We start from the raw sequence: 27,131 nt of genomic DNA, 5'->3' as shown, positions 1-27,131 counted from the left end.
CTCAATGAAGTGAGTCTCATTCTGCCACTCCCACCTGCCAATGCCCTCGCTCCCCTGCCCTCTGTGCTGAAAGAACTACATTGTGTGTTTTATACTGACAGGAGTAGAAGCTGTAGCTGGAGTTGTTTCCATCTCTTTTTGCCCTTCAGTGTTTTCAAAGGGAACGATTCCCAGGATGATCAACCAACTCCCAGAGCAGCATTGTTTTTTCTTTGCCCTCTTGCCTCGCAGAAGAGTGAGCAGAAACAGGATTATCAGGCTGATTAATGTCATTGCCTTTCCACCCCCCACCCCCACCCCCACCTCCACCTCCACCTCCACCTTCACACCCTAACCAGTGAATTGGGCTCTGGTAAACCAAGACACGGGAGACTGCAGATGCTGGAAATCTGCAGCAACACACCAAACCGCCGGAGGAAATCAGCGGTTCAGGCAGCGTGTATGGGGTGAAATGGACAGTCGACGTTATGGGTCGGGACAGTCAGTTGAAGGGTCTTGACCCAAAATGTTGACTGTCCATTTCTCTCCATAGATGCTGCCTGACCCACTGAGTTCCTCCAGCGTTTTGCGTGTTGCTCTAGCAAACCAAACAAGGATTTTTCGGGAGGTGGGATCTCAAACTCGCCCACTAGATATGAGTACCCTGCTGATTATTGACCCACAGTTCACAATTACAACTCCATCTCCCACTCCCTTTTGTCTCCAACCCCTACCCCACCCCCAATAAAACTTAATCAACTTAAGTAAGAGGGCTGTGACTAGCGGTGTCCCACAAGGATCGGTTCTGGGACCTCTGCTTTTCGTGATTTTTATTAATGACTTGGATGAGGGGGTAGAAGGGTGGGTTGGCAAGTTTGCAGATGACACAAAGGTTGGTGGTGTTGTGGATAGTATGGGGGACTGTCGAAGATTGCAGAGGGACATTGATAGGATGCAGAGCTGGGCTGAGAAGTGGCAGATGGAGTTCAATCCGGAGAAGTGTGAGGTGGTACACTTTGGAAGGACAAACTCCAAGGCAGAGTAAAAAGTTAATGGCAGGATTCTGGGCAGTGTGGAGAAGCAGAGGGATCTGGGGGTCCATATCCACAGATCCCTGAAAGTTGCCTCACAGTTGGATAGGGTAGTTAAAGAAAGCTTTTGGGATGTTAGCATTCATTAGTCGTGGGATCGAGTTTTAAGAGCCGCGAGGTAATGATGCAGCTCTGCAAAACTCTGGTTAGACCACACTTAAGAGTACTGTGTCCAGTTCTGGTCGCCTCATTACAGGAAGGATGTGGAAGCGTTGGAAAGGGTGCAGAGGACACTTACCAGGATGCTGCCTGGTTTAGAGACTATGCATTATGAGGAGAGACTAAGGGAGCTAGGGCTTTACTCTTTGGAGAGGAGGAGGATGAGAGGAGACATGATAGAGGTGTACAAAATATTAAGAGGAATAGATAGAGTGGATAGCCAGCGCCTCTTTCCCAGGGCACCAATGCTCAATACAAGAGGGCATGGCTTTAAAGTAATGGGTGGGAAGTTCAAGGGAGATATCAGAGGAAGGTTTTTTACCCAGAGAGTGGTTGGGGCATGGAATGCGCTGCCTGGGGCGGTGGTGGAGGCAGGTACATTGGTCAAATTCAAGAAATTACTAGGTAAGCATATGGAGGAATTTAAAATAGAGGGATATGTGGGAGGAAGGGGTTAGATAGTCTTAGGCGAGGTTTAAAGGTCAGCACAGCATTGTGGGCCGAAGGGCCTGTATTGTGCTGTACTGTTCTATGTTCTAACTTGTTATGGCCACATCTGCTCTAGTGATCAACCCCTGGAGCTTCTGAGTCACAGTGACCCAATGGGCATTTCCGTGCTCTATTAAGGGATTCTTTCCATGCTAGACTTGGTCATAGACGTAACAGTAGTTTGCTGCTTGAATGAAGGATGAGCTGGAGTGTTCAAGGACTGGTACTTTTTATCTCCTAGTGGAGGAATCCATCCGTGTCTAGAAGAAAAAAGAAAACGGCTGCAGAACAAACGGAAGCAGCGGAACGAAGATCTGGAGTGTGGGAAACAAATCCCCTGTAAGAAGTTCAGAGAGGTAAGGGCACTAACTCGTGGTGAAGCTTCAGTGAACCAGCCTTGTTCCCATCAAGTTCTCAGAGCTCTGAATGGTGCTTACAGCAGGCACTTATGACAGGTCAAGTCGGATACACAAGTCATTAATCCTTGCACTAAAATCATTTCTGTTCCTTCTCTGCATTGATCCGGCAGCCATACTTGGGTTGCTAACTGTGTAGCTTATCCTCCACTCTAAGTTTTCACTCCTTCACTGGCACACACTGGCTGCAGTGTGTACTGTCTACAATGTGTACTGTCTAGAAGATGCACTGCAGTTGTTTACATTGACTTTTAGAGCACTTGAGGTCAAGGGCAGTTTGGAAACACTACTACCTACTGGTTCCCCATAAACCTGTGTAACACATCGACTTGGAAATATAACACTTGTCATCACTGAGTCCTGGAATTCTTCACCCAACAAATGGGAGTGATGGTTCAAGATGGTGGCATCTACCACGTTCTTAAGAGCACCATAATGGCCTTGTCCTTGATGCCCACATTCTGAGAATGTAAAGTGGTGAATGTTTCACCAGCTAGCATTGTTTGGGGTCAGGACTTCCTTTGCTATTTACATAAATTTGTAGAGTATCCCAAAGAGATGAAGACCTACTCATCCCCCTCTGAAATGCTACTGTTCCATGCCAGACTGCAATGCAACCACCTTGTGTGGTTTGTGTACAATGCAGCAGTCATTTAGGCTCAGGACTCCCTTGAAGATTCTCCAACTGATCTTTTAAGCCATTGCTCCAGTAATTGAGGTGTGGTTAATTTTCCATCTCAACCAGGTGGATTTAACACTTCATCGTGTTGCCACTCTGAGTGTAAAATGGAAGGTTTAACCATATCACACCACAGCAGACTGCTGGCCTTTATGGGTATTAATACACATGACAAGCAGTGGTGAACTATGGGTATAAATCTTTGGCTGATTTTTCCCTTCTTACCACAGGGTAACTGCACATATGGACAGGAGTGCCATTACTCACATCAACAGGAGAGTGAGACAGTGGAGAATGGGCCCAAATGAAAACTCTCCAAAGCACCCGCCCTAAGATGTGCAGTTGTAATTACCACAACTACTGACTCTATGCCCTCACTGTAAGTGGTGCAGAATCTGTAAATGGAATGTAAAGTTCAAGATTCTACATGCAGTGTTTCAATTTTATTTTTAATTAAACTTTTTTTTAAAGAAATCTGTAGCTGAAGTGTAACGAACCTGTCTGTACTAACACTCTTGAGGTGTAGTTCCAGGAAATCAGTGCCCCACCACTGACAAACCCATCCCAGTCATGCCTCACATCTAAGTGTGTGGGTTACTTAACAGTGCCCTAAGACAGGAATTTATGCCTAATCCCTTGTGTGTATCAAGGCCAATTTTAATACTTCTGTTGATCTAAAACTTGGCCCTTGATCAATTATAAAGTAATCCCATCCAAACAGAGGAATGCAGTGCTTCTTTGCTTTTTTTTTCAACCACTGAAACACCAAGGATGTTGTAGCAACAGCATGCCCCATCTTGCCAAGAGAGCTGTTGATTGAACTCATTGATTGCTGGAGGTTGGAATTCTTTTTGTTGAAGGCTTTCTTTTTTTTTGTTCAAGTTCTTTTCCACTGTATGTCTTTCTCCACCATCTCCCTCCCTTGCACAGTAAACCTTTCCCCTCTATAAATTAACATTGCTGGCATGAGGATAGTACTAGCATTTAAAGGCGTGTGGAGAGAAAAAAAAATACTTGCACTGGTACGTGTCGACCTGAGGTTTATTTCGTTAATTTTTATGGCCTTTGTTTAAAAACAAGGTACAAATTTACACTTCATGTTCGATGCTGTCACATTTTAGTGGTTGCCCCCTTCCATTCAAATCCTTGTATCTCTCCCAGCACATTTAGTCCCTTAAATGCCAATAATTTGCCAGACAATATTTCCCCCATGTTCCCTTCTCTCCAACTCCCACCATTGCCTGGTTTTCCCCAGATATCCTCAGAGTGCACAAGAACCACACATTGGGAACATCTGTTTTATGTCACTTGAGTAGGGGGCACAATTAGCTGATGGGCAGTTTCACCTACTTCTTATACTAGTGTTTCCATGCTTTGACTCTTGCATTAATACCCAAGTTAAACAATACTTTGACCAAATCTATCTTTCTTCATTATTGGATTCAAATGGGACTTTCTGTATAAAAGTGGTCACCAGGAATTTAAAAACCTATTGCACAGTCTCCCAGATGCTTTAATCTGAATTATACAGACTCCCTTCATTTTATTGGGGTGGGGCTGGTAGAGGGGGGAAAAAAAGGTTAATGATTGTCTGGTCAGTTCAGCCACAATGCATTTGTTGTTTTCAGGGTTCCAGCAAAGGATTTGTTAAAGGGAGGAAGGAACCTTGTACTTTGTACCCCTTGATATAGCAAAGATTTTGCATGGATGCACTTAACCAAGGGCACATTTTGGAAAAGGTATATTGCACACTTATAGAATCTTTGTTTGGCCTAAAATGACTGTTAACCTGCCCCAAAAGGTTAAGAACACAAAATCCTCCCTCCTTGTAACAGAAAGGCTGGCGCGTGGGTTCGTGGATGTGGAGGAAAAGAGTACTGAACGGGAATGGATCCAAAATATTACCTGATTGCTTCTTGTTATTTTCCCTTAACCATTGAAATAAAAAGGAGGCAAGTAAGAGGGTAGCTGCTCCAAGGTGTAAGATGCCAATTATATTCCAAAATCAGTTAGGTGACTGACTGACCCCTTTAAAATGTGCCAATAGAAGCCAAATCCACGAAGTATGGATTAAGAAGTGCAGGAACTTTTAAAAAAAGGCCCAGCCCTTGCTAATAGGGAGGCATTGGAGCAGTGGAAGGCACTATCCAGCCAAGGTTAAAAGACCCAGTGTGGATTGATTCAGGAATGTCATGTGCCTGTTTGGCTCATTCTTGCAGTATTCTCGGTCCTAGTTAGCCAAAGGTGGTTAGCCCTGGCGAATGCGAACACGAAAGGTGCGGATTTCCATTGGATGAAGAGTCACAGTGTGCTCGGAGGTACTGTTATGGCTGGAGAACGAGTTGGAGCCATCCTTCTCTGGGGGGGGGGGGGGGGGGGGGGAAGAGATAAAAGCACATTATATTAGAAATATTACATGCACTATACACAGAGTCCCTTCGGTTTGGGCTACTGATTACATTTATTTCCAGTCACAATTTCCACTGAATTCTTGACCAGCCTCCCCACTTTAACCTTTCCTTAAGTTATCCAAAACTCTGCTCAACTCAGTTTTGTCATTTGCTTCTGTGCTGTCTTCCTACTCAAGCTCCTGGTGAAGCAACACATTTTTCTTCAATTCTCACCCTTGTTTTCACATCCAAGCCGTCACCAATTCTTCTTCTCTAAACTCCTGTGGGCCTTATAACTCTCCATGATAGCCATACTCCGAATTCTGGCCTCTTGAGGAAGCCCAAATCTAATTATTGACTACTGGTGGCTGTGTTCTCAGCTGCCAAGTCTCTAAGCTCTGGAATTTTCCATCACCCCTCTCACTTTCTCCTTTAAGACCCTGCTTAATATCTTGTTATCTCTCCTCATTTAGCTTGGCATAAGTTTTCTTGATTTTGCTTTATTGAAGCACCTAGAGTTGCTTTGCAAAGTTAAAGATACCTTATTTAAAATAGAAACAGTTGAAGGTTCCCCAAACAAGGTCCTGTCTCCAACCAGGCAACACAGTCGAATAACCCTTAATCCAATTCTCCTAGATTTCTTTAACTCTAGGAGCCTCTGTTAATCTTGGCGTTGGCAATGTGATCAGAACACACATTGGCCTCTTCCCCCCCCCCCCAAGAAGTTTCCTTGGAGCCCACAAAAGTTGCTACGCTTTCATCCAACTGTCTGGATTTAAATGCTAGGTTCAGGGGAGGGTGGGGACACCAGCCGAGCTCTCTTTCCACCCCCTCCCATTGTTGCCCAGGCCCAAGTGGGGGGTGGAATTGGCAGCTGGATATGAAGCTGTCTTGCACAAGGACTGGCTTCAGAGCAGCTGTGTGAGTTGAACAGGTTCAAGATCTGAAAAACAAAATACTGTTGGAAATCTGAAATGAAAAACAAAACACAAGATACCAATGATTCTCAGCAGATCAACCAGCATCTACAGGGAGAAATAGTTACGGTTTTAGGTCAATGACCCTTCATCAGAACTGGGAAAAAGGGAGGAAACGAGTATGCTTTAAGTTGCAGGAAGGAACGTATGTGATGGGTTGGAGACTAAAGTGGCAATTGTTTCTTATACTATTTGAGAGGGAATCATAGCTAGTTTGGCTGGAGTGTAGATAGAGCAAGATTACCAAGCATTCACCTCCCTCTCTCAGATGGTATCAAAAGCAATCCTGTCACCTGGACAATCTTGGTGTCCACCACACAGGCATTTCCTTTGTTCTCTCCACTGCTCCTCTCTGCAACAGAAGGTGAGAGACCAGGGTTCTTTTTCCAGTTGTGGTGAAGGGCCAATGTTAACTGTTCCCCACTCCACAGCTCCACGCTCTGCACTGCAGAGAGGGACAAATTATACCCAAGGCCTTGAAAGGAGTTTGAGTCAGAAGCTTGGAATTGCAGGACCAACCTTGTGCAGTATTCCAGGTGAGCCTGGACATGTCCTTCTTCTGCTGGTTGAAACCCAGAGACATTTCCTCCACGGATGTGATCTCAAATGCAGAAAACAAATGCTGGAGAGGAATAAGAGAAAAATGATGAGGGGGGGCTACAGTTCACTGTTTTCTGCTTCCCTCCCCCTGAAGACTTTGGTTGAAAATGTCCTTCTCTCAAGCAGCTAGCATAGGCCAACACTTTGAACTGAGTGACCTACAGAATCATACAGCACATAATCAGGCCCTTCGGCCCACTGATTCCACACTGACCTTCAAGCAACAGTTTACACTAATCCTATTTTATTCTCCTCGTACACCTGCCAATCCAGCCCCCAATCCATCACTCACCTACACACTATGGAACTTGGTGGGCAATTAACTACCAACTTGGCACATTGGAAACAAACCAGAGGAAACCCCTGTGGTCAGAGGCAGAGGGAACTGTACTTCCATGTTTTTCTTTGGACCATTGAGCAGTCCCATTCCCCCTCTAATTATCCTGTAGCCTCTTCTCTCCACATTCCCATCAACTTCTCCCCAGATTCTATCACTCACCTACATTAAGGGGCAATTTACAGTGGCCAATTCAACTTCCACCGAACATATTGGGATGTGGGAGGAAACCCATGCGGGCACAAGATCACAAGACAAGAGAGCAGAAGTAGGCCATTCGGCTCATCAAGTGCTCCGCCACTTCACCATGAGTTAAACTATTCTCCCATCTAGCCCCAATTCCCAGCCTTTTCCCCATATCCCTTGAAACCCTGACTAATTAGATACCTATCAATCTCCTCCTTAAACCAATGATCGGGCCTCCACAGCTGTATGTGGCAACGAATTCCATAAATCCACGACCCTCTGGCTAAAGAAATTTCTCCTCATCTCTGTTTTAAATGGGTACCCTCTAATTCTAAAACTGTGCCCTCTTGTCCTGGACTCACCCACCAAGGGAGACAACTTTGTCCCATCCTTTCAACATTTGAAGTGTTTCTGAGTAGATGTTTCTATGAGGTCCCTTCTCATTCTTCTGTACTCCAATGAATACAGTCCAAGAGCCGACAAATGCTCCTCGTATGTAAGCCCTTGCATTCCAGGAATCATCCTCGTCACAGGGAGAACATGCACACTCCAAACAGACAGCACCCAAAGACAGGGTTGAACCCAGGTCTCTGACACTGTGAGGCAGCAGCTCTCCCGGCTGCACCAATGCGCGGCCCTATAACCCTGGCACAGATCTTGTCTTGTCTACTGTTGCTGCGTGTTTCCTGGAGCAGCCAGGAGCAGGGACCCTGCCTGCTAGTTACCTTCTTCTCAGGTACTGAGACCCACTGTGAACTACCAGAGTAGATAAAATCAGCACCCTTTTAGGTTTATATCTGGCATGGAACCACACTGGGTGCATGACTGCCCCCACTTAAAAGACAGTGGATTTGTCCTTCACATTTCCCAAACCTTTCCTTTCTCTGCTGGTACACAGCCCAAGCTGCCACCACTACCTTCTGTCCTCAATGTAGAGTTAACCCAATGGTCTGTGGCTTAAGACTCACGTTCAGCACAAGCTCAAGAACAAAAGTTGCAGCACAGTGTCTTCTGGGTTCAATCCCAATTCATCAACTGGAGCACAAAAACCTAGACTGTCTGAGGGAGTGCTGCACTGTCAGCAATGCCGACTTTCAGATGAGCCATTAAGCAGACAGTCTTGTCTGCTCTCGAGTGGATGTCAAAAGGTCCCACGACAATATTTTGGGCCACCTTGGCGACATTATTTTTTCCCCCCTCAGCCAACATTTGTGGGATCTTGCTGTGCGTAAACTGAATACAGGCGGAGGGGTTGCGTTCCTAGAAAGTGGTCCACATCACAGTTTTCCATAATGTGAAGCAGTGCCATCTGCGCGTGCGTCAAGACACACAAGTTGGGAAAAAAAAAGTTTTTTCTCTCCCCACAAATTCCATGAGAGCAAAGCTTTCTCTCAAATTTTCACTAGTGGTTTGTGAATTCTTCAAAGGCAAATTCCTGTTACCCGAACAGCCATAACACAGGGGTTGCCTGTACCCATTTCCCTCAGTTGCAACTGTGACTACATTTGAAGCACATTACTGGCTTTGGATCAGCCCAGAGTCACTACAAAAAATGCTAATCCATCTTCCTGCCTGGATCATCCCAATTATGCTCTACCTACTGTAATTCCAAGTTTACAGAAGCATAAGATGAATTTAATAACGTCCAATAGACCTCCAACCACCCCCCCCCCCCCCCCCTTGCCTCCTCTCTTCCCACATCTTTGCCACCTCCAAAACCAGGTAAGGAACCTACTGCCAAATTCACGGTCTGGGGCTTGGAGTAGACTTTGCTCTCGCTTTGTTCAAACTGATGCTCCAGGCGTAGAATGATGGACTCGGAGTCCCACTGAGCCAGGGTGAGGAGGTGGACGTTGTGGGGAAGCTCCTCCTTCAGGGCCGAGAACTGTAAACGTCAGAGAAACAAGACCCTGGTGAAGTTATAGAACAAAAAACAGCAGTTCAATTGTATTGCAGGAGAAAGTACAGCATAGAAAAAGGCCATTTGGCCCAACTGAGGCATACTAGTGTTTGTGCTCCACAAGGCCCTTTCCCATCTAGTTTGTCTCATCCCTTTGGCATAACCCATTCCTTTCTCCTGCATGTATTTATTCCAAGTTTCTCAAACACACCTGTGGTTTTCCCCTCATCCTTTTATCTGTGGTATTACCCTGATGTCGGAATAGTTTCCTCATCCTCATTACTCTCAGGCTAAAAGATTTTTCCTCAAATTCCCAGCTGGATTTATCACCGATGATCTGGCACCTGCCACAGTTCTAATGAAAGATCTTTCACCCTAAATATTAACTCACCCTCCCCATAGAAGGTGCCTAACTATACAAGGATGGGTAGGAAAGCAAGTTGTGAGGAGGACACCAAGGGGATATAGAGAGGGGCCAAAAATCCTGGTTGGTGGTTATATAGTGTGGGAAAATAGCACAGTAGTGTAGCGTAACGCTATTACAGCGCCAGCAGCCCGGGTTCAGGAGTTTGTACATTCTCCCCGTGTCTGCGTGGGTTTCCTCCGGGTGCTCCGGTTCCCTCCCACATTCCAAAGACGTATGGGTTAGGAAGATGTTACGGGGTTAGTAAGTTGTGGGCATGCTATGTTGGCACCAGAAGCATGGCGACACTTGCAGGCTGCCCCCAGAACACTCTACGCAAAAGATGCATTTCACTGTGTGTTTCAATGAACATGTGACTAATAAAGAAATCTTATCTTGTAGGTAGGAAGAGTAGTAAAGCAAAATATTATTTAAATGATTTGAGGTGAATGAATGTTATTGTTGAGATCTGGGTGCCCTGGTACAAATAGTACAGTAAATGAAAGATAAAAGTTTAGAAGCTAATGGAGTCATCAAGTTAGTCGTGCAACATAGAAACAGGCCCTGCAGGTACTTGATGGTTGGCATGGACTATCGACATCAATCCCATTTACCAACACCTGGTCCGTAGGTCTTCCATACCATGGTGATTGAAGTGCTTAATAAACATTTCTTGAGGTCTTTATTGTAAAAGGAATGGAGTACGAAAGTGGGGAAGTGTCATTACAAATGGACAAGACCTTGGCGAGCCTACACCTGGAGCACTGGGTGCAGCTTTGGCCTGCTTATCAGAGAGCGCGAGAGAGCGCGAGCGCAGAGAAGGGTCACGGGATCGAATAGGTTGAGAAAAGCCTCAGTTTGACAAGATAGATGCTGAGAGGATTTCCCCGGTGGGGGAATCCGGAACAAGGGGAGGTAAAGTCTCGGGATAAATGGGTGTTCATTTAAGACTGAGGTGAAGAGGAATTCCTTTTTTGGATTGTGATTCTTCTCAAAGAGCTGTGGATATTCAGTAACTGAGTATATTGAAGGCAGAGAAATGTCTGTATCATAGGGCAATCAGCAGTTATGGAGATCAGGCAGGAAGTTGAAATTAAGTGATCAGATCAGCCATGATCTCATTGAATGGCACTGCAGACCCGAGGAGCCACACAGTCTCTTCTTATATCATATCACCCACTAAACATATTCCAGTACCTGACCAGGTTCTTAAGATGTGGCTAAGTTGTTTCCCTTGGTGGGTGAGTCCAGGACAAGAGGGCATAGTCTTAGAATTAGAGGGTACCCATTTAGAACAGAAATGAGGAGAAATTTCTTTAGCCAGAGGGTCATGGATTTATGGAATTCGTTGCCACATACAGCTGTGAAGGCCCGATCATTGGGGGTGTTTAAGGAGATTGATAGGTATCTAATTAGTCAGGGTATCAAGGGATATGGGGAAAAGGCCGAGAATTGGGGCTAGATGGGAGAATAGTTTAGCTCATGGTGAAGCAGACTCGATGGGCCGAATGGCCTACTTCTGCTCCTTTGTCTTGTGAACTGTTTGCAAGTCAGAAATGAACAGAACCAGCAGTGATGGGGGAGCGAGCAAACGCGGGAAGAGCGGCTGCCAGCTGGCCTCACTGACTCAGTGAGTGAGTGAGCGAGTCTGCTCAACGCTCCCGACTCTGCTCCATCCAGCCCCCGATTGTTGTGGCTCAGGGGTGGGGAGAGAAGGCATGAGGAAATGCCCCGTTCCCACCCGGCAGAAGATGCCTACAGCCCCGCAGCAGCCAGTTGCCAGTCTCCCAAACGCTCGTTTGTACGTACGGGGTGTCCGTAAGTCGAGTGTTCGTAACCCAGCGAGGACCTGTACGGGATTTTGCTTGTGTTAATATTAATAGCCTTTTGTTTGATTTGCCCTCAAGTGGAAAGTCAAGTCAAGTCTCAACTCTCTCTGCTGGGAAAATTCACCCCAGCTTGTTTAATGGATATGATTTCCAAGTTCTCCATTGATATCAAAGTATTAAACCAAAGATAATATAAGTGGCAGGGAAATGTTATATTTATCAATTAGCATATCTGCAAAATTGTTGCTCCTGGTTATTCTAAAATGAGACCCTAGCTGTTGCAAGTCGCTGCTCTGCCCCACTGCACCTGTTGTCAAAATCACAAGCCCAGTCTTAAGCCGGGTTACCTCCTTAATGGGAGCCTGGTGTTCGTTGTAGGGTGCCTCTGAGCCCACACCCATAACTGCCAGCGGAGCCATGTACTCTGCCTCGGCCTTCAGCCGCTGGAGCTCTGGAGAGTCCTCAACTGTATCGAGGAAGACGAAGTGCTTCCCTCGCACCATCAGACCCTTCCCATCGAAGCCAGGCTCCGACAGTGGCTCACCCACACCTCTCTGATCGTCCTGCAGCAGCCTCCGATGAACCTGTAGGGGAATTGTGCAGAGTTACAGCACCGCAAGCTGTTTGGCCAACTAAGTCCGTCCTGTCCAGACTAATCTCACTCCCCAGCATTTGTACAGCTCGCAATTTACAGCACCATCCAACAACCCAGGTACTAAAATATAGATGGTGAGCAGTACAACTGGCAGAGCTGCTGCCTCAGATCTGGGTTCGATCCTGACATTGGGCACTGTCTGTGTGGAGTCTGCACATTCTCCCTGTAGCTGCGTGGCTTTCCCCCGAGTGCTCCGGTTTCTGCCCACCTCCCAAGGTCGTGCGGGTTGGTAGTTTAACTTGCCACTGTAAATAGTCTCTGGTATGAAGGGAGTGGGAGAATCTGGGGAGGGGGTGGGAGGGTGGGGAGGGAGTTGGTGGGAATGTGGAGAGAATAGGCTACAGGGAAAATGAGTGGGGGAATGGGACTGCTCTGAGTCAGTGCAGGCTCGATGGGCTGAGTGGCCTCCGGTGTCAGAGAAAGATATGGGTTCTCTCTCCATCTTTCTTCTGGGTAGTGAATTCCAGAACCCCACCGCACTAGGTGAAAAACTGTTTCTTTAACTCCCCTCCAACACTTATATTAAACCACAAGTTCATGCCACCTATTTATCATAGAGTCAGAGGGATACAGCACATTACAGGCCCTTCAGCCCACAGAGTCTGTACCGACCATCAACTCCCCATTTACACTAATCCTATATTAATTCAATATTTTTTGTACTCCACCACCCTCCCAATTGCATTAAATCCCCCTCCAGATGAAGGGTCTTGTCCCGAAACATCGACTGTCCATTTCCCTCTACAGATGCTGCCTGACCCACTGAGTTCCTCCAACACTTTGTATGTTCCTCAAAATTGAGGCCCAATCTGGCAATTGCAAACAAACCAATTGAATGTCTGGCTGTGTTGGTAATTTTATTCACCGTCAAGCACTTCACCGCCCCTGTCCCAACCCCATCTTCCTGCTTGGTGTGTAAACAACAGGGTTTTTTTTTTACCATAAGCTCTAATGAACCATCTGCAATGCTGCTCCCTCCCTGCGATCGGTCAGTCAGCACAGTCAGCTGAATCTTGCCGTCCTAAAACAATAACAGTGCCGTTAGTGCAATCCCGAGCACTCCGATGGGTAAATCCCACTCTCCCCTCCTTCCCAGGGTGGTGGTGGTGATGGTGAAGGTCCCGGCTCCAAGCTGACACCACAGCTGCTGAGGAGTGAGAGTTGCCTCAATTGCCCTGGTTGTGTCCTGGTCAACATACAGTGACCACTGGTGCACAGTCCAGGTTCAGTGGTCGTGTTCCAGTGCTAGTAATCCCGAGAGATGGCTGCATCAATGACAAATCCAATCACAGCAGCTGAATAATTTAGATAGTTAAATCTAGTATCAAGAATGGTGTTCACGAAACTGCTGGACTGTTGCAAAAATCCATTACATTTATAAAAGGGGATCTGTCATCCTAACCTGGTCATCACTACATGTGCCTCCAATGTTAAATGGACTGAGAAGCTTGCTTAAATGGTCCAGCAAAGCAAATTAGGGAGGGTTGTAAATGGAGGGCTTCACGGTGATGTCCACATCCAGTGAACAAGTTTGAACTGAAATAATCTTGGTGGAATGCACCAAGTAATGGAGCAGAGTCAGCGCTTACCACAGCCTCACAGTGTGTGTGTGTGTGTGTGTGTGTGTGTGTGTGTGTGTGTGTGTGTGTGTGTGTGTGTGTGTGTGTGTGTGTGTGTGTGGCAATGGCTATTCCCTTTGACAATGAAGGGGTTGGCGTGAACTTGGCTTTAAGTTTATTGTCATAGGCAAACATACCCAGGGTATAAATGCCAATGAAAATTAGCTTTTTGCAGCAGCAGCAGAGTGCATTACAGACATAAGTTAACATAAACTTAAATTAACAAATTATACAGAATAAACATGAGTGCAAGCAATTTGTTACTGCAGTCACTGAGGCTACAGATTTAAAAGGCAAGGACAGGAATATTTTATTGTTCCCTTGGGAGCCGGCTGCAAAACGTTGCCACTCTCCAGAGCCATCACGTGGATGCAAGTATGAATGACAGTACGAAAAAGGCAAGACCTTCATCCCAGGAGGAGGATATGAAGCTACTTAAAATGAATCCAGGTTTACCTTCATGTAGATACGACTATTCACAGGGTAGTAGTTCCCAGCCACTGGCTCGGTTTGATTTAATGGCCATGTTGGTCGATAATTTCTCCTTGAAAGCAAAAGAGTAATCGTAGTCTAGATCATGAGGCACTTCCCATCACTAAACCCATAATGATTAACTACTACCCTAAATTCCCCGTTTAAAGTCATCGAATAATACCTCACGGAAACAGGCCCTTTGGCCCAACTTGTCCATGCTGACCAAGGTGCCCACCTGCTGACCAAGGTGCCCACATTTAGCTCATTATCCCTCTAAACCTTTCCTATCCATGTACTTATCCAAATGTCTTTTAAATGTTATTGTCCCTGCCTCTGCCAGCTCACTTCATATACATATCACCCTCTGCGTGAAGAAGTTGCCCCTCGGGTCCCTTTTAAATCTCTCCCCTCTCACCTTAAACCTATGCCCTCTAGTTCTTGGTTCCCTTTCCCTGGGAAAAAGACTGTGTGCATTCACCCTATCTATGCCTCTCATATCTTTTTTACACCTCTATAAAAGGTACCCCCCTCAGTCTCCTACATTCCAAGGAATAAAGTCCTAGCCCACCCAACCTCTCTATAACTCAGGCCCTCAAGTCCTGGCAACATTCTCATCAATTTTCTTTGCACTCTTTCTGGGGCATGCATTGCAACTTAAACTCTGCGGTCACGGACAGGTTTAGAGTAGATCCTTTGTGGGAGCACAGCAGACAATTCGCTGTGCCCTCGGAGTCTAATCTCACAATCTCACTGCAGTGGGATGTGACCCAGCATTTAGTGGTCAAATGCAGATCAGCAGCAGCGCTGTCAGCTCTGAGGGAGCAATCCACCAAAGGTGACAAGTCCATCTTTTCACCTCCTATAAGAGTACAGGGAAGTCCTTTATAAAACAAAAACTGCTGGAAGTACTCAGCAGTTCAGACAGCAACTCTGGAGAGAGAAACGGTTAACATTTCATCAGAACCAGGCAAAGTTAGAAAAGAAGTTGCAGGGTACTGAAGATGGCAGGGTAGAGAGAACAAAGGGAAATCTCGTAGCGTATTGAGTACAACCTCAGGGGCTGTCCCACTGTATTCTCTGAAGGTAGTTTCAACATTATAGAACATAGAACAGTACAGCATAATACAGGCCCTTCGGTCCACAATGTTGTGCTGACCTTTAAACCTTGCCTAAGTCTATCTCACCCCTTCCTCCCACATATCCTTCTATTTTAAATTCCTCCATATGCTTATCTAGTAATCTTTTGAATTTGACCAATGTACCTGCCTCCACCACCGCCCCAGGCAGCGCATTCCATGCCCCAACCACTCTCTGGGTAAAAAAACCTCCCTCTGATATCTCCCTTGAACTTTCCACCCATACTTTAAAGCCATGCCCTCTTGTAGTGAGCATTGGTGCCCTGGGAAAGAAGTGCTGGTTGTCCACACTATTCCTCTTAATATTTTGTACACCTCTATCATTGTCTCCTCTCATCCTCCTCCTCTCCAAAGAGTAAAAGTCCTAGCTGCCTTAGTCTCTCCTCATAATGCATGCTATCTAAACCAGGCAGCATCCTGGTAAATCTCCTCTGCACCCTTTCCAACGCTTCCACATCCTTCCTATAATGAGGCGACCAGAACTGGACACAGTAAGTATAATATTACTATTTACAAGTAGGATTCTCAATTGATGTTCTCACCTTCGTTTTAGGATCTCTCTCCCATTGGAATCTGTGTAGAAAGTTCCACTTGTTTTTAAGGATGTGTCAAAACGGCTGATGACTTCTTTGCCAACTAGGTCACTAAAGTTTAGGAGAAAGATACGTTTAAATTTCCTGTTTTTTTCTTCTGATACCACCAGAGGGCTCAGTGAGAGATGTTTCTTTGAGTTAAGGACAGTCTAAATGCCCGATGATGCTTTGCTGCATTTAACATGGGAAGTCCAGCATTTAAAGATGGTTTATCCCGTAACCCTTTTGCTTGTGTACTCTTGTTGATACAGAACAAAGACAAGCAAAACACACAGGCTCCAAGTCCAACACGCTGACTCTGTGTGTCAAGGTCATTCCCTCTCTCCCTGACCCTGGGTGCTGTGGTCATTCTGCTGTGACCCCATGTCTCCCTGTCCCTCGGCTGAGATATAATTAGCAGCAAGTGTGCCTTTATAATAGGAACCCTGGGTACTCACGACACAGGAATCGGTCCAACAGTCCAATCCAGTTCCACAAACTTCTGCTTTTTGTACAATCTGACTACCTGTGAGCACCACGACGAGAAGTTCTGATAAACTTCCTGAAATAACTCTGTCTGTGAAATGGACGGATGAAAAGGAATACTTTAAATCTCGTCACCCACCTCCCCTGCTGGTCCATCTCTCCACCCCACCTTTGAGCAGATTCACACTGTGTCACTTAGGCACTTAACCCAATATTTGCCATTAATCCTTAAAACCTATGTCGAGTGCAGAGAATGGAATTAAGTGACCAGCACATCTTTCTAAAGTGATAGACAGGGAAACTAAGAGTGTGTGTTGATTCTACAGTACTGCACAAAGGGAGCAATGCACTACTGTAGGTTCTGCCTCTTGCACGACTTGTTAAACCCTATCTTCTGTCTCTCAGATGAATGCAAATGATCCCACAGCAATGCGTTTTACAGTTCTACAGCAATGGTAACAGGCCTTACTCATCTTTTGCACTTTAGGAGATCACAAATGTAAGGGGACAGTACACTGTTAATGGAAGGACCCTTAACAGCACTGATGTACAGCGGGATCTTGGGGTTCAAGGTCCTAGCTCCCTGAAAGTGGCTTCACAGGTTAATAGGGTGGCAAAGAAAGCATAATGACATGCTTGTCTTTATTGGTCGAGGCACTGAGTTCAAGAGTCAGGAAGTTATGTTGCAGCTTTACAAAACTCTGGTTAGGCCGCATCTGGAGTATCGCAGTCAATTCTGGTCGGCCCATTATAGGAAGGATGTGGAGGCTTTGGAGAGGGTGCAGAAGAGGTTTACCAGGATGCTGCCTGGATTAGAGGGCATGTGTTATGGGGAGAGCTTGGACAGGCTTGAGTTGTTCTCTCTGGAGCAGCAGAGGCTAAGGGGAGCCCTTATAGAAGTTTATAAAATTATGAGAGGCATAGATAGGGTAGACAGCTGATATCTTTTTCCCCAGGGTTGAAATGTCTAATACTAGAGGGCATGCATTTCAGGTGAGATGGTGGCAAGTTCAAAGGAGATCTGTGGCGCAATTTTTGTTTTTACACAGAAGGTGTTGGGTGCCTGAAATGCACTGCCAGAGGTGGTTGTGGAGGCAGATATGATGGAGATGTTTAAGAGGCTCTTAGACAGGCACATGAATGTGCAGGGAATGGAGGATATGGTCATTGTGTAGGCAGAAGGGATTAGTTTAATGAGGGGTTTAATTATTTCAGCACAACACTGTGGGCCGAAGGGCCTGTTCCTGTGCTGTACTGTTCGATGTTCATCCATGCTGACCAAGTTGCCTACCCAAGCGAGTCCCATTTTCTAAGAAGAGTAGGAGGCTTTTCCCAACGTACTGGCCAATATTTATCCTTCAAATGCCATTATTAAAAAGCGAGCACTATATTGCTGACTGCGGGATCTAACTAACTGCACAGCGGTTCCTACGTTTCTGACAAAGCGCAGTCCCTGACCCTGGTCAAATCTTTGAAACTGCAACTTTCCAGTCAGTCCCCGACTGCTGTTCTCACTTATTATAAGTACGTCAATGCTTGGACTTTACCTGTACTGTGTATGTGTTCACGATCTTAGACATTGGTAAAGGTTCTTCTTGGTATGGCCTGAAAATGTAGGCACCCGAGGCTTGGTTGCTTTGCTCGTTGCCTACACTGGCGTGATACCTGTCCACAACACATCAAAAGTGTAGGTTCAACAATAACATCGTGCAGATAAAACTCTTTAAAAACTGGAATTAAAATATTTTCATCCTAAATATGGTTACTTTCACTGGTGGTTCTGCTAGATCCCACCAAAGTCTATCAATAGTAATCTGCAACATATCAGAAAGCTGTGTCCTTACCACTGCATCCAGGCTGGTTATAAAAATCCCATTCCGTCCCACTTTCCAACTCTTGGCTACCGTTCTGTAGGGATGAAGTTTTCTTCCCCCACCACTCTTTCAGGCTGAAAGTTCCAGACTCCCATCACCTTATTTTTCCTCAATTTCCCCCTCATCCTTTTTCTATTTATCTTAAGTGCATGGCCCCAATCTGTTAAAAGAAGCAAGGTTTTCCTCTTCACCATCCCTGGGCCCCTCATACATTGGAATAGAGGAGGCTCAGGAGAACTTCAGCCAAAGAAAACATCCACACCCCCAGCTGCTCCTCAGAGCTAAACTCCTCCCTCCCCACCCTCAAGCTTTATCTGTAGTGTGGTGACCAGAACTGTATATTGTCCTCCAGGTATGGCCAGAACAGTCCTGCTCTTATTCTGTGTCTTCGCCAACGAAGCCAAGTGTCTTGTGTGACTTCAGAATCATTTTATCTCCTTGTTAAGACCATGGCAGTGAGGCACTATTTTACCAAAGACTTCATCTGACACTGCCATGCATGCATTTCGACAGAAGTCGTTGGTCAATGATTGGAAGCAGGATCTGTATCCGAATCACACCCTCCTCAGCCCCGAGGCTGATACAAGAGTCAAGTCATCCTGCCAGTTGAGAGTTGGAGAGATGCCATCTTCTCCGAGATGGTTGATACCACTCCATAGGGTGCACTACACCACTGATCCAAGAAACTGCTGCACAGTTAAAACCTTTCGAGTCGTACACTGTGGAAACAGGCCCTTTGGCCCATCAAATCCATGCCCACCACCAAGCACCCACCCACATTAAAACAAATTGGGATTAGTGCACCATTATTCTCCCCACATTCCCATCAACTCCCTACCGATTCTACCAGTCACCTGCACACTAGAGGCAATTTACAGTGGTTAATTAATCTAGCATCCTGCATGCTTTTGAGATGTGGGAGGGATCGGAGTAGCTGGAGGAAACTCACACAGTCACGGGGAGAACGTGCAAACTCCACACAGACGGCACCCGAGGTAGGGATTGAACCAGGCTGCTGCAGCTGCAAGGCAGCTGATCTACTAGCTGTGCCACTGTGCTGGCCAGGGATTCGGGGCACACGCTCCCAGCCTCGCACTCCCCTGCCTCTTCTTCCACTCCCCTTAAATCCACGGTAATCCAATCCTCTGCTTCCCACCCCCTAACCTGCATTCATCCATCACGCATCTGCTCGCTGACTACTAACTGCCACGACACGTCTTGATTTTAAAATTCTCATCCACATTTCCAGGTCCTTCTCTCTCTCTCTCTCCTTCTGATCTACTCAGGTCCCCCTAGAGGCACCACCACCGCCCCCCCCCCCCCCCCCAGCCTCATATCACATAGTTTCTTTCACCTTCTCCACCTGCCCTCCCCACCTCCTTTACTTGGCTCCACGCTCCACCTTCCTCTCCTATCAGATTCCATCATCCGCAGCCCTTTGTTGCCTCCACCCATCACCTCCTGGCCTCAGTCACTATCTCCACCCTTCCCTCCCCCACCTGACTCCATCTGCCAATCAACCCCCTCCCCACCTGGATCCACCTATCACCTGCCAGCTCTTGCTCCACCCCTTCCCCTCACCTCTTTATACCGGCCATCTCCCACCTACTTTTTACAGTCCAGGTGAAGGGTCTCAACCTGAAACGTCAGCTGTCCACTTCCCTCCACAGATGCTGCCCGACCCACTGAGTTCCTCCAGCGGTTTGTTTTTTGCTCCAGATTCCAGCATCTGCAGTCTCTGGTGTCTCTCTTCCCCACTCTGAAGTACCTGCGTTCCAATCTATGGCCTTCTGACCCTCCCAAATTTAATTGTTCCACCATGAATGTCAAGGTTCAAACCTCAGATTCCTTCCCCAAACCTCTCCACCTCTCTTTCTGCCTTTAAAAGTCTCCCTAAAGCCTATCTCTTTGACCAAGTTTTCTGCCATTTTAAGTAATAGCTTTTGTGTGGCTCAGCTTTTGTTTGATAGAACTCCTATGAAGCTTTGTTACATTAAAAGGTGCTGTTTCAAAGGAATCTGTTGTTAATTAGTACAGAGAGAGAGTTCCCTGTATGAAGTTAACAGAAAACTTGTTTGATACAGAGAGAGAGTTCCCTGTATGAGGTTACTAGTGAACTTAATTGATAGAGGGTGAGAGTTCCCCATATAGGGTTACTTACCAGTAGAAATTTTGTGTAACAGGTAGCGTAAGATTCTTGTGCAGGTTCTCAATGGCACTGATCAGACCGGTGTTCTTGTCAAATGACACTCGGACATACTGCACACGAGGAGGAAAGAAAAGCAACACTTACAACCTTTATCGCAGCGTTAGACCGTCCCAGTGATGGGGTCGGCGTATAACAAACGGGTGCTGGTGGTGACATAGGATGAGGAGTATGGGTGGGTCCCCGGTATTGAAAGGAATCGAGAGGGGTCGGATCGCAGAAAAGCTGAGGGCAGCTCGCTGCATGCAAGGACTAGGGCAGTGAGAACATAGAACAGCACAGAACAGGCCCTTTGGCCCACAATGTTGTGCCGTCATAGCTAATCCCTCCTACCTACAGAATGCCCATTTCCCTCTCATTCATGTGCGCATCCAAGCCCCTCTTAAAAGCCCCCAGTGAGTTTGCCTCCACCACCCTCAGGCAACGCATTTCAGGCATCCACCACTCGCTGAGTAAAAAAAAACACCCCTTACGTCTCTTCTGAAACTACCACCCCCCTCACCTTAAATGGATGCCCTCTGGTATTGGATCACTCAATAATGGGGAAAAAGATATTGCTTGCCCACCTTATCTATGCCCCTCATAATTTTATACACTTCCAACAGATCACCCCTCGGCCTCTGCTGCTCCAAAGAAAAGAGCCCAAGTTTGTCCAGCCTCTCCTGATAGCACATGCCCTCTAATCCAGGCAGCACCTTCTGCACCCTCTCTAAAGCCTCGATATCCTTCTGATAGTGAGGTGACCAGAATTGCACGTAATACTCTAAATGCGGCCTAACCAGAGTTCCATAGGAATGCATCATAACTTCTTAACTCCTGTACTCAATACCATGATTAATGAAAGCAAGCATTCCATAAGCCTTCTTAACCACCCTGTTTATCTGTGTAGCCACTCTCAGTGAACCATGGATTTGTAGCCCAAGGTCTCTCTGCTCTTCAACACTGATAAAGGTCTTGCCCTAAAGAGTGTACTGCCTCTTGACATTAGTCCTACCAAGGTGCAACACCTCACATTTATCCGGGTTAAACTCCATCTGCCATTTCTCTGCCCAAATCGGCAACTGATCTACGTCACGCTGTATCCGTCACCGGTCTTCTGCACTACTCACAACTCCACCAATCTTGCAGCAGGCGATTTGGATGTGGGGTGGGTCACAGACAAACCTGATCTGCACTTCCGTTCCCTGTCCACAATCACGGCCCCCTCACTGGGGGGTGTCTGATGCACCAGAGGGGACGGCATTAAGCAGTGACCAGGAGGTGGTCTCAGTGTTGGGCCAGACCCCCAGTGAAGGCAGTCTTACATCAAGCACCCAGAGGAGATATACGAGGAGGTTTTCTATGCACTGAGTCACAAAGGCACGGAAAGCGGTTTCAATGGAACAGATGAAGTGCAATCAGGTAAAATTCACAGCAAGGGTGAGGGACTGAGTGACCACCAGTGCTGGACAACACCATTCAGGAACGTTTACCAGGCAACCCTCAGTGTCAAGGCACTGGATCAAAAATTCCCCCGGGAACTGCAACCCCAGCTTCAGCAACACAGTGAAATACATTGCCCCATAACACGTCGCCAAGGAAGGCACTGCTTACATTGTTTTCAATGAACAGGGTGCTCGTTCTCTCGTCCTGAAGCTCACCCAACGACCTGACCAGTCTGCGGAACGTGAACCTCTCCGGCTTCCTGGACACGTCGTAAGTGCTAAAGCCCAAAGCTGGAACCCAGGCCTCAAACACCAGCTCGTTCACTGCGTAGCCACGGTTCTTCCGCAGCGCTTTCGTGAAGTTTGACACGGCAACAACCTGGGGGGCACAGCAGTGGGTGGGAACAGAGAGAGAGAGAAAGGGGGGGGGGGGGGAGAAGAGAAAAGGGAGAGAGAGAAAGAGGGAGAGGGGGGAGAAAAGGGAGAGAGAGTGTGTGTGTGTGTGTGTGTGTGGGGGGGGGGGGGGGGGGGGGGTAAGAAAAGTAAGAGACAGACGCACACACAGAGAAAAGTTACCACCAAGTTTCTACACCACTGCACCACGTATACGTTCCTACTTTCTGATACAATGACCCCAGTAGGTCCTCGCGGAAGCTGCTAAAACCAGCAGTAATTAAATAGCAGGTTTGATACATTAAGGGTAAACAAAACCCATCATATATCCAAGAATTTCTTACAGATCATTTCAGATTCACATTACCTCGTTTAGCACTGAGCTGCCTTTTGGGTCAGAGACGATGTACTTTGTGCCATTGACAGGTAGTCGCACGTATGTCCTCACTGCCCTGGCCAGGGGATTGTACAGAGTGACTGTGAACTAAAGTCAGATGGAATGGTTAACAATGAACCTTCAATACCGAGTAACACCTCACCTTCCATTTCCCACTACATGTTGCCCCTCAGCACCTCACTGAAAAACACTGCACCAATTTCCACACGCACACCAAAGGCACTGCTGTTATCCTCAAATCTTCCACTGGCCTCTAAACAAGCAGATTGTTTACCTAGCACCATGTATTGGACAAGCAGGAATCTCCTAAACACTGGGGAAACAGAAGACACCGTCTTCCATCCCTGTCACAAACTCCATTCCCACTCCACCGAAACCATCCAGGCATCTGTCTGAAACCAAGGCAGACTGGTGCCAGTATGATTATCTTTGACCCCAAGATGAGCTTGGAACTGATATCTATGCCAACCCCAAGATCACCCATTCCCATAGCATTACCCAATGTTTCTCTCCCCTCGACTCAGCAGCAGCCAAAACTCATTCCTGAATTTGTTACCGCCTAACCTGGTTGATGCATGGCACCCTGAGCCAATCTCCCTTGTTCCACTCCCCATTACTCTGTTGCCTACAGTCGTCGTCGTGGCTATCCCTCGAGGTAGAGCATGGTGGTCTTCGTTCCGTTGACCTATTTATGGGCTCTCAAGTGGCTCATGAGTCCAAACTTGGAAAGCCCACAGAGCGAAGACGCCGGTGCATGTATTTGTTTAACATGCAAAAAGCACTCGAAAAACTTCACAAATCAACCAACTGATCCCAATGGCATGGAAACCACGACAATTGGAGCTGATGGATTTGTTGCAGCCTTCATCTGTCTTCATGGCTGTTGAGTTTGAAATAACTAGGTCCACCTGTTCCACCATTGAGGTCTTGGTTGGATTGTTCTTTGTCAGGGACCTCACCATCGACCTTACTGCCACGGGTGACCCTACCAGGAGCATAGCTCCAGACGGCACCGCTCTCGGGATCTCAGGACCACACAAGCTACAGTATGTCCTAACTCACACCAAGTCTTGTCCACCCGATAGCTCTGTGCTCTCTGACCTACACTGGCTCCTGTTAACTGGATTGAAAGGCAAAGGGAAGGAAGGGGGGGGGGGGAGTTCCAAAGCCATACCGAGTTGCAAAGAACTTACATTGCTAAGCTCTTCGATTCGAGGACAGACACTGATGTTGAGTTTGTTACAGAAGACAAAATCCTGCTTGGATCCACTGAGACTTGACAGTGCGTTACTTATGAGCACCTGCAAGCACAACGGCATAACATGAGCAATGGATACGTAACAAACTCCATCTAATCTGAACATTGTGATGTAAAAGGCAGAACTTTGAATACAACACAGAGTCTTAATATTTATTGGAGTTTCCTCTTGCCTCAGTCGCCTTTGGTGTGGCAAGTTCCATACAGAGAGGAGATAATTCTTCCCTCCTACAGAATGTGTAACAATACCCGAAGGAAAACGAGACCACAGATGCTGGAATCTAGAATTTTAAAAAAAAACAGGATGCTGGAAGAACTCAGTGGGTCAAGCAGCATCTGTGGAGGCAGAAAGTGTACGTCGACGTTTTGGGTCGAGATTCTGCATCAGGACTGAACGGGAAGAGGAAGGATCCGGTGTATAGGAGCGGGGGGGGAGGGGGGTGGTGGTGGGGTTGGGACAGAGGCTGTCTAACCAATACCTACCAGTCTCTGTCACACTCCTCCCTCTTATTAGTGGGGGAATGGGATTGCAGTGCAAGCCAACATGATCTCAATAGGCTGAACAGCCTCCTTCTACGTTGTAAGGAAATATGGAAAATGGATATGGAATACACAGGGTAGACGCTGCTCGTACCTCACACCGATCCCAGCCTTTGGAGAGTCTCTTGGCGTAGTCATTCGCAACGTGCTGCTTCTCTGTCCCAGAGACTGCATCGTGATGCTGAGCCACCCCCATCGCCTTCCCTGAATTCAAAAATAACATTAGTTCCAGGGTGATCACAGACCAGTCCTCAAGCTGCCACGAGGGAGGGGTGTGAGATAGTCACCCATCTCCTCCAGCAATAGAAACCTCAGTCACAGAGTTACACAGCACGGAAACAGGCCCTTCGGCCCAACTTGTCCATGCCAACCAAAGTGTCTTCCTGAGCTAGTCCCATTTGCCTGCATTTGGTCCATATCCATTGAGAGAGAGAGCGAGAGAGAGCGAGAGAGAGCGAGTGTGTGTGGTGGGGAGAGAGAGAGAGTGTGCACGTGTGTGTGTGGTGGGGAGAGAGAAGTAAGAGACAGATGCACACACAGAGAAAAGTTATCACTAAGTTTCTACACCACTGAACCATGTATACATTCCAACTTTCTGATACAATGACCCCAGTAGTTCAATGTGCCTGCCTGTCCAAATCTCTCTCCAACGTTCTAATTGTACCTATCTCTACCACTTCCTCTGGCAGCTCGTTCCATATACCCACCACACTCTGTGTGGAAAATCTTGTCCCTCAGCTCCCTTTTAAATCTTTCCCCTCTCACCTTAAACCTGTGCCCTCTTGTTTCAGACTCCTCTACCCTGGAACCATCTACCTTATTTCCCCCCCCCATGACTTTATTCTGGGAGGCAAGTCCCATTCCGACACATCACCCTCCCAGACACCAGATTCAGCGCATCTCCTCTCCCACAAAGTGAGGGGAAAAGAAGAACATAATTAGGAGAAGGACTTCTGCTTGATGATGTGGAGTTATTTTTAAACCGCTCAAAATTAGAAAACTAATGCAAACGTCTGCAGAACTTCAATCAAGGGATATGGGATAGAGGTAAAAGGTCAGCCGTCATCTTACTGAAAAGCAGAGCAAACACGAGGGTCAATTGTGTCCTTTCATTCAGCATGAATCAAGGATCCGGGACTCTTTCCTCCAGTTTGGAAACATTGCACCGGAATCCAAACCCACTCCCGGGACCTGATACGTTTCCCAATAAAATAAATATAGGAACTTTTGAGATGCACTACTAATTACAGCCATTTTTTTTCTACACAGGAGTTTGGGGCCACCTTTTTAAAACTTCAAGTACTTTGAAAGAAACTATACGTACCATGAAATTGACAATGTAGCCAGGAAACAGGAATGCAGGGTTTTATACTTAAAGTCATTTTTCTGTTACTCGAGATTGGTCCATTCATAAGGCACTGGACTAGAATTTGGTTTTAAAAAAGGTTTATTTTTTTTTCTGATATGACTCCACTTTCAGCTGTTTATGGAATTGCAACTGGTTACCCCATGGGACAGAGGAGAACATTGTCAATGCAACACTTTTTGTGACATGTTATAGATAGATGTCCGATTACGCTGCTTTATGGAGGATTTTCCATTCACCGATTTGCAAACTAGTTCAGTTTTGGATAGGATCTGCATTGCAACCAAAGCAATGCCTACTTCACAGTGACTGGCACCTCCTTGTTGGTAGCAGTGTTTTGGGACAAGGCACCCTTATTAGGGTTTGATTTGGTCAGGTTCTTCCCATCCCCTCCTGATGATACTACACACAAGAAGATGCATAAGAAATTAGGAGCGGGAGGAAGCCACTCACCCCCTCATGCTTTCCCACTCAACCTATTCACATCCCATTGCGGAGTCCAAATATCCTCATTGCAACCTGCCCTCCCATCTATCATTGTATCATCGTCAAACTTGGATACCTTGCACTCTGCTCCCTCCTCCAAGCCATTAATTATATGGTGAAGAAGCTGCACCTAAAATGGAGGGCTATGTGGGAGGGAAGGGTCAGCTAGATATTAGAGCAGGATAAAATGTCAGCACAACATCGTGGGCCAAAGGGCCTGTACTATGCTGTAGTGTTCTATGTAGTGAATAAATGAGGGGCAAGAACTGATGTTTAGGACTCCAGTAGTTGCATCCTTCCACCATTCAGTCCAACCATGGATGATCTGTCCCAGTCCTCATCTCCTGTTCTGCACCACTTCCCCACGGCCCTCAGTTCTCCGATCTTTCAGAAATTCATCTGCCTCCCCCTTAAATACCTCCAGTGATCCAGTCTCCACGACACTCTGGATTGGAGAATTCCAGAGATTCACCAACCTCTGCAAAAAGAAATCCCTACACACCTCAGTTTTAAATGGTTACCTCCTTATCTTGTAGCCATACTCCCTTCTCGTTCAGGACTCTCCCACCGGTGGAGGCACCTCAACATCTACCCTATTTTGCCCCCTTAGGATCTGATACGTTTCAATAAAATCACCCTCTCATTCTTCTAAACTCCAAAAGAACACTGGTATCTTTCTTGTTAAGTTGTTTGTGATCGGACAACCTTCTCATCCCAGGAATTAGTCAAGCAAATCCCTTCTGGACCAACTCCAATGCCAGTATATACTTGCTTAAATAAAGGTCTCAGTACTTCAGGGACTGCCTGAAC

The 27,131-nt window shown here is 46.6% G+C and overlaps 2 protein-coding genes across 4 annotated transcripts in view; one reads left to right on the top strand and one right to left on the bottom strand.

Moving 5' to 3' along the window:
- The window catches only part of trmt1 (tRNA methyltransferase 1), a 30,194-nt gene extending 26,468 nt beyond the window's left edge, over window positions 1–3,726 (top strand). For all 3 annotated transcript variants that reach the window (XM_052041886.1, XM_052041884.1, XM_052041885.1), the window contains 2 exons: window positions 1,960–2,074; window positions 3,044–3,726. In XM_052041886.1, coding sequence (XP_051897846.1) covers window positions 1,960–2,074; window positions 3,044–3,121 — 193 coding nt within the window. In that variant the 3' untranslated portion in view covers window positions 3,122–3,726. The remainder of the gene's footprint in view (window positions 1–1,959; window positions 2,075–3,043) is intronic.
- A 91-nt stretch (window positions 3,727–3,817) lies between these two features.
- The window catches only part of man2b1 (mannosidase, alpha, class 2B, member 1), a 48,806-nt gene continuing 25,492 nt past the window's right edge, over window positions 3,818–27,131 (bottom strand). Inside the window, exons 11-24 of the mRNA XM_052041882.1 lie at window positions 24,564–24,673; window positions 23,865–23,972; window positions 22,642–22,758; window positions 22,051–22,260; window positions 20,413–20,510; window positions 17,925–18,042; window positions 16,350–16,468; window positions 15,862–15,963; window positions 14,166–14,253; window positions 13,031–13,111; window positions 11,783–12,019; window positions 9,039–9,188; window positions 6,700–6,802; window positions 3,818–5,171 (exon numbers count right to left, since the gene is read on the bottom strand). Of these exons, the coding sequence (XP_051897842.1) occupies window positions 5,062–5,171; window positions 6,700–6,802; window positions 9,039–9,188; window positions 11,783–12,019; window positions 13,031–13,111; window positions 14,166–14,253; window positions 15,862–15,963; window positions 16,350–16,468; window positions 17,925–18,042; window positions 20,413–20,510; window positions 22,051–22,260; window positions 22,642–22,758; window positions 23,865–23,972; window positions 24,564–24,673 (1,751 nt within the window). The 3' untranslated portion in view covers window positions 3,818–5,061. The remainder of the gene's footprint in view (window positions 5,172–6,699; window positions 6,803–9,038; window positions 9,189–11,782; window positions 12,020–13,030; window positions 13,112–14,165; window positions 14,254–15,861; window positions 15,964–16,349; window positions 16,469–17,924; window positions 18,043–20,412; window positions 20,511–22,050; window positions 22,261–22,641; window positions 22,759–23,864; window positions 23,973–24,563; window positions 24,674–27,131) is intronic.

This window comes from Pristis pectinata, chromosome 31, assembly GCF_009764475.1.
Source record: "Pristis pectinata isolate sPriPec2 chromosome 31, sPriPec2.1.pri, whole genome shotgun sequence".
Lineage (NCBI taxonomy): Eukaryota > Metazoa > Chordata > Chondrichthyes > Rhinopristiformes > Pristidae > Pristis > Pristis pectinata.
The sequence above is the reverse complement of the archived record's forward strand: the minus strand, read 5'-3'. Positions and strand labels throughout refer to the sequence as shown.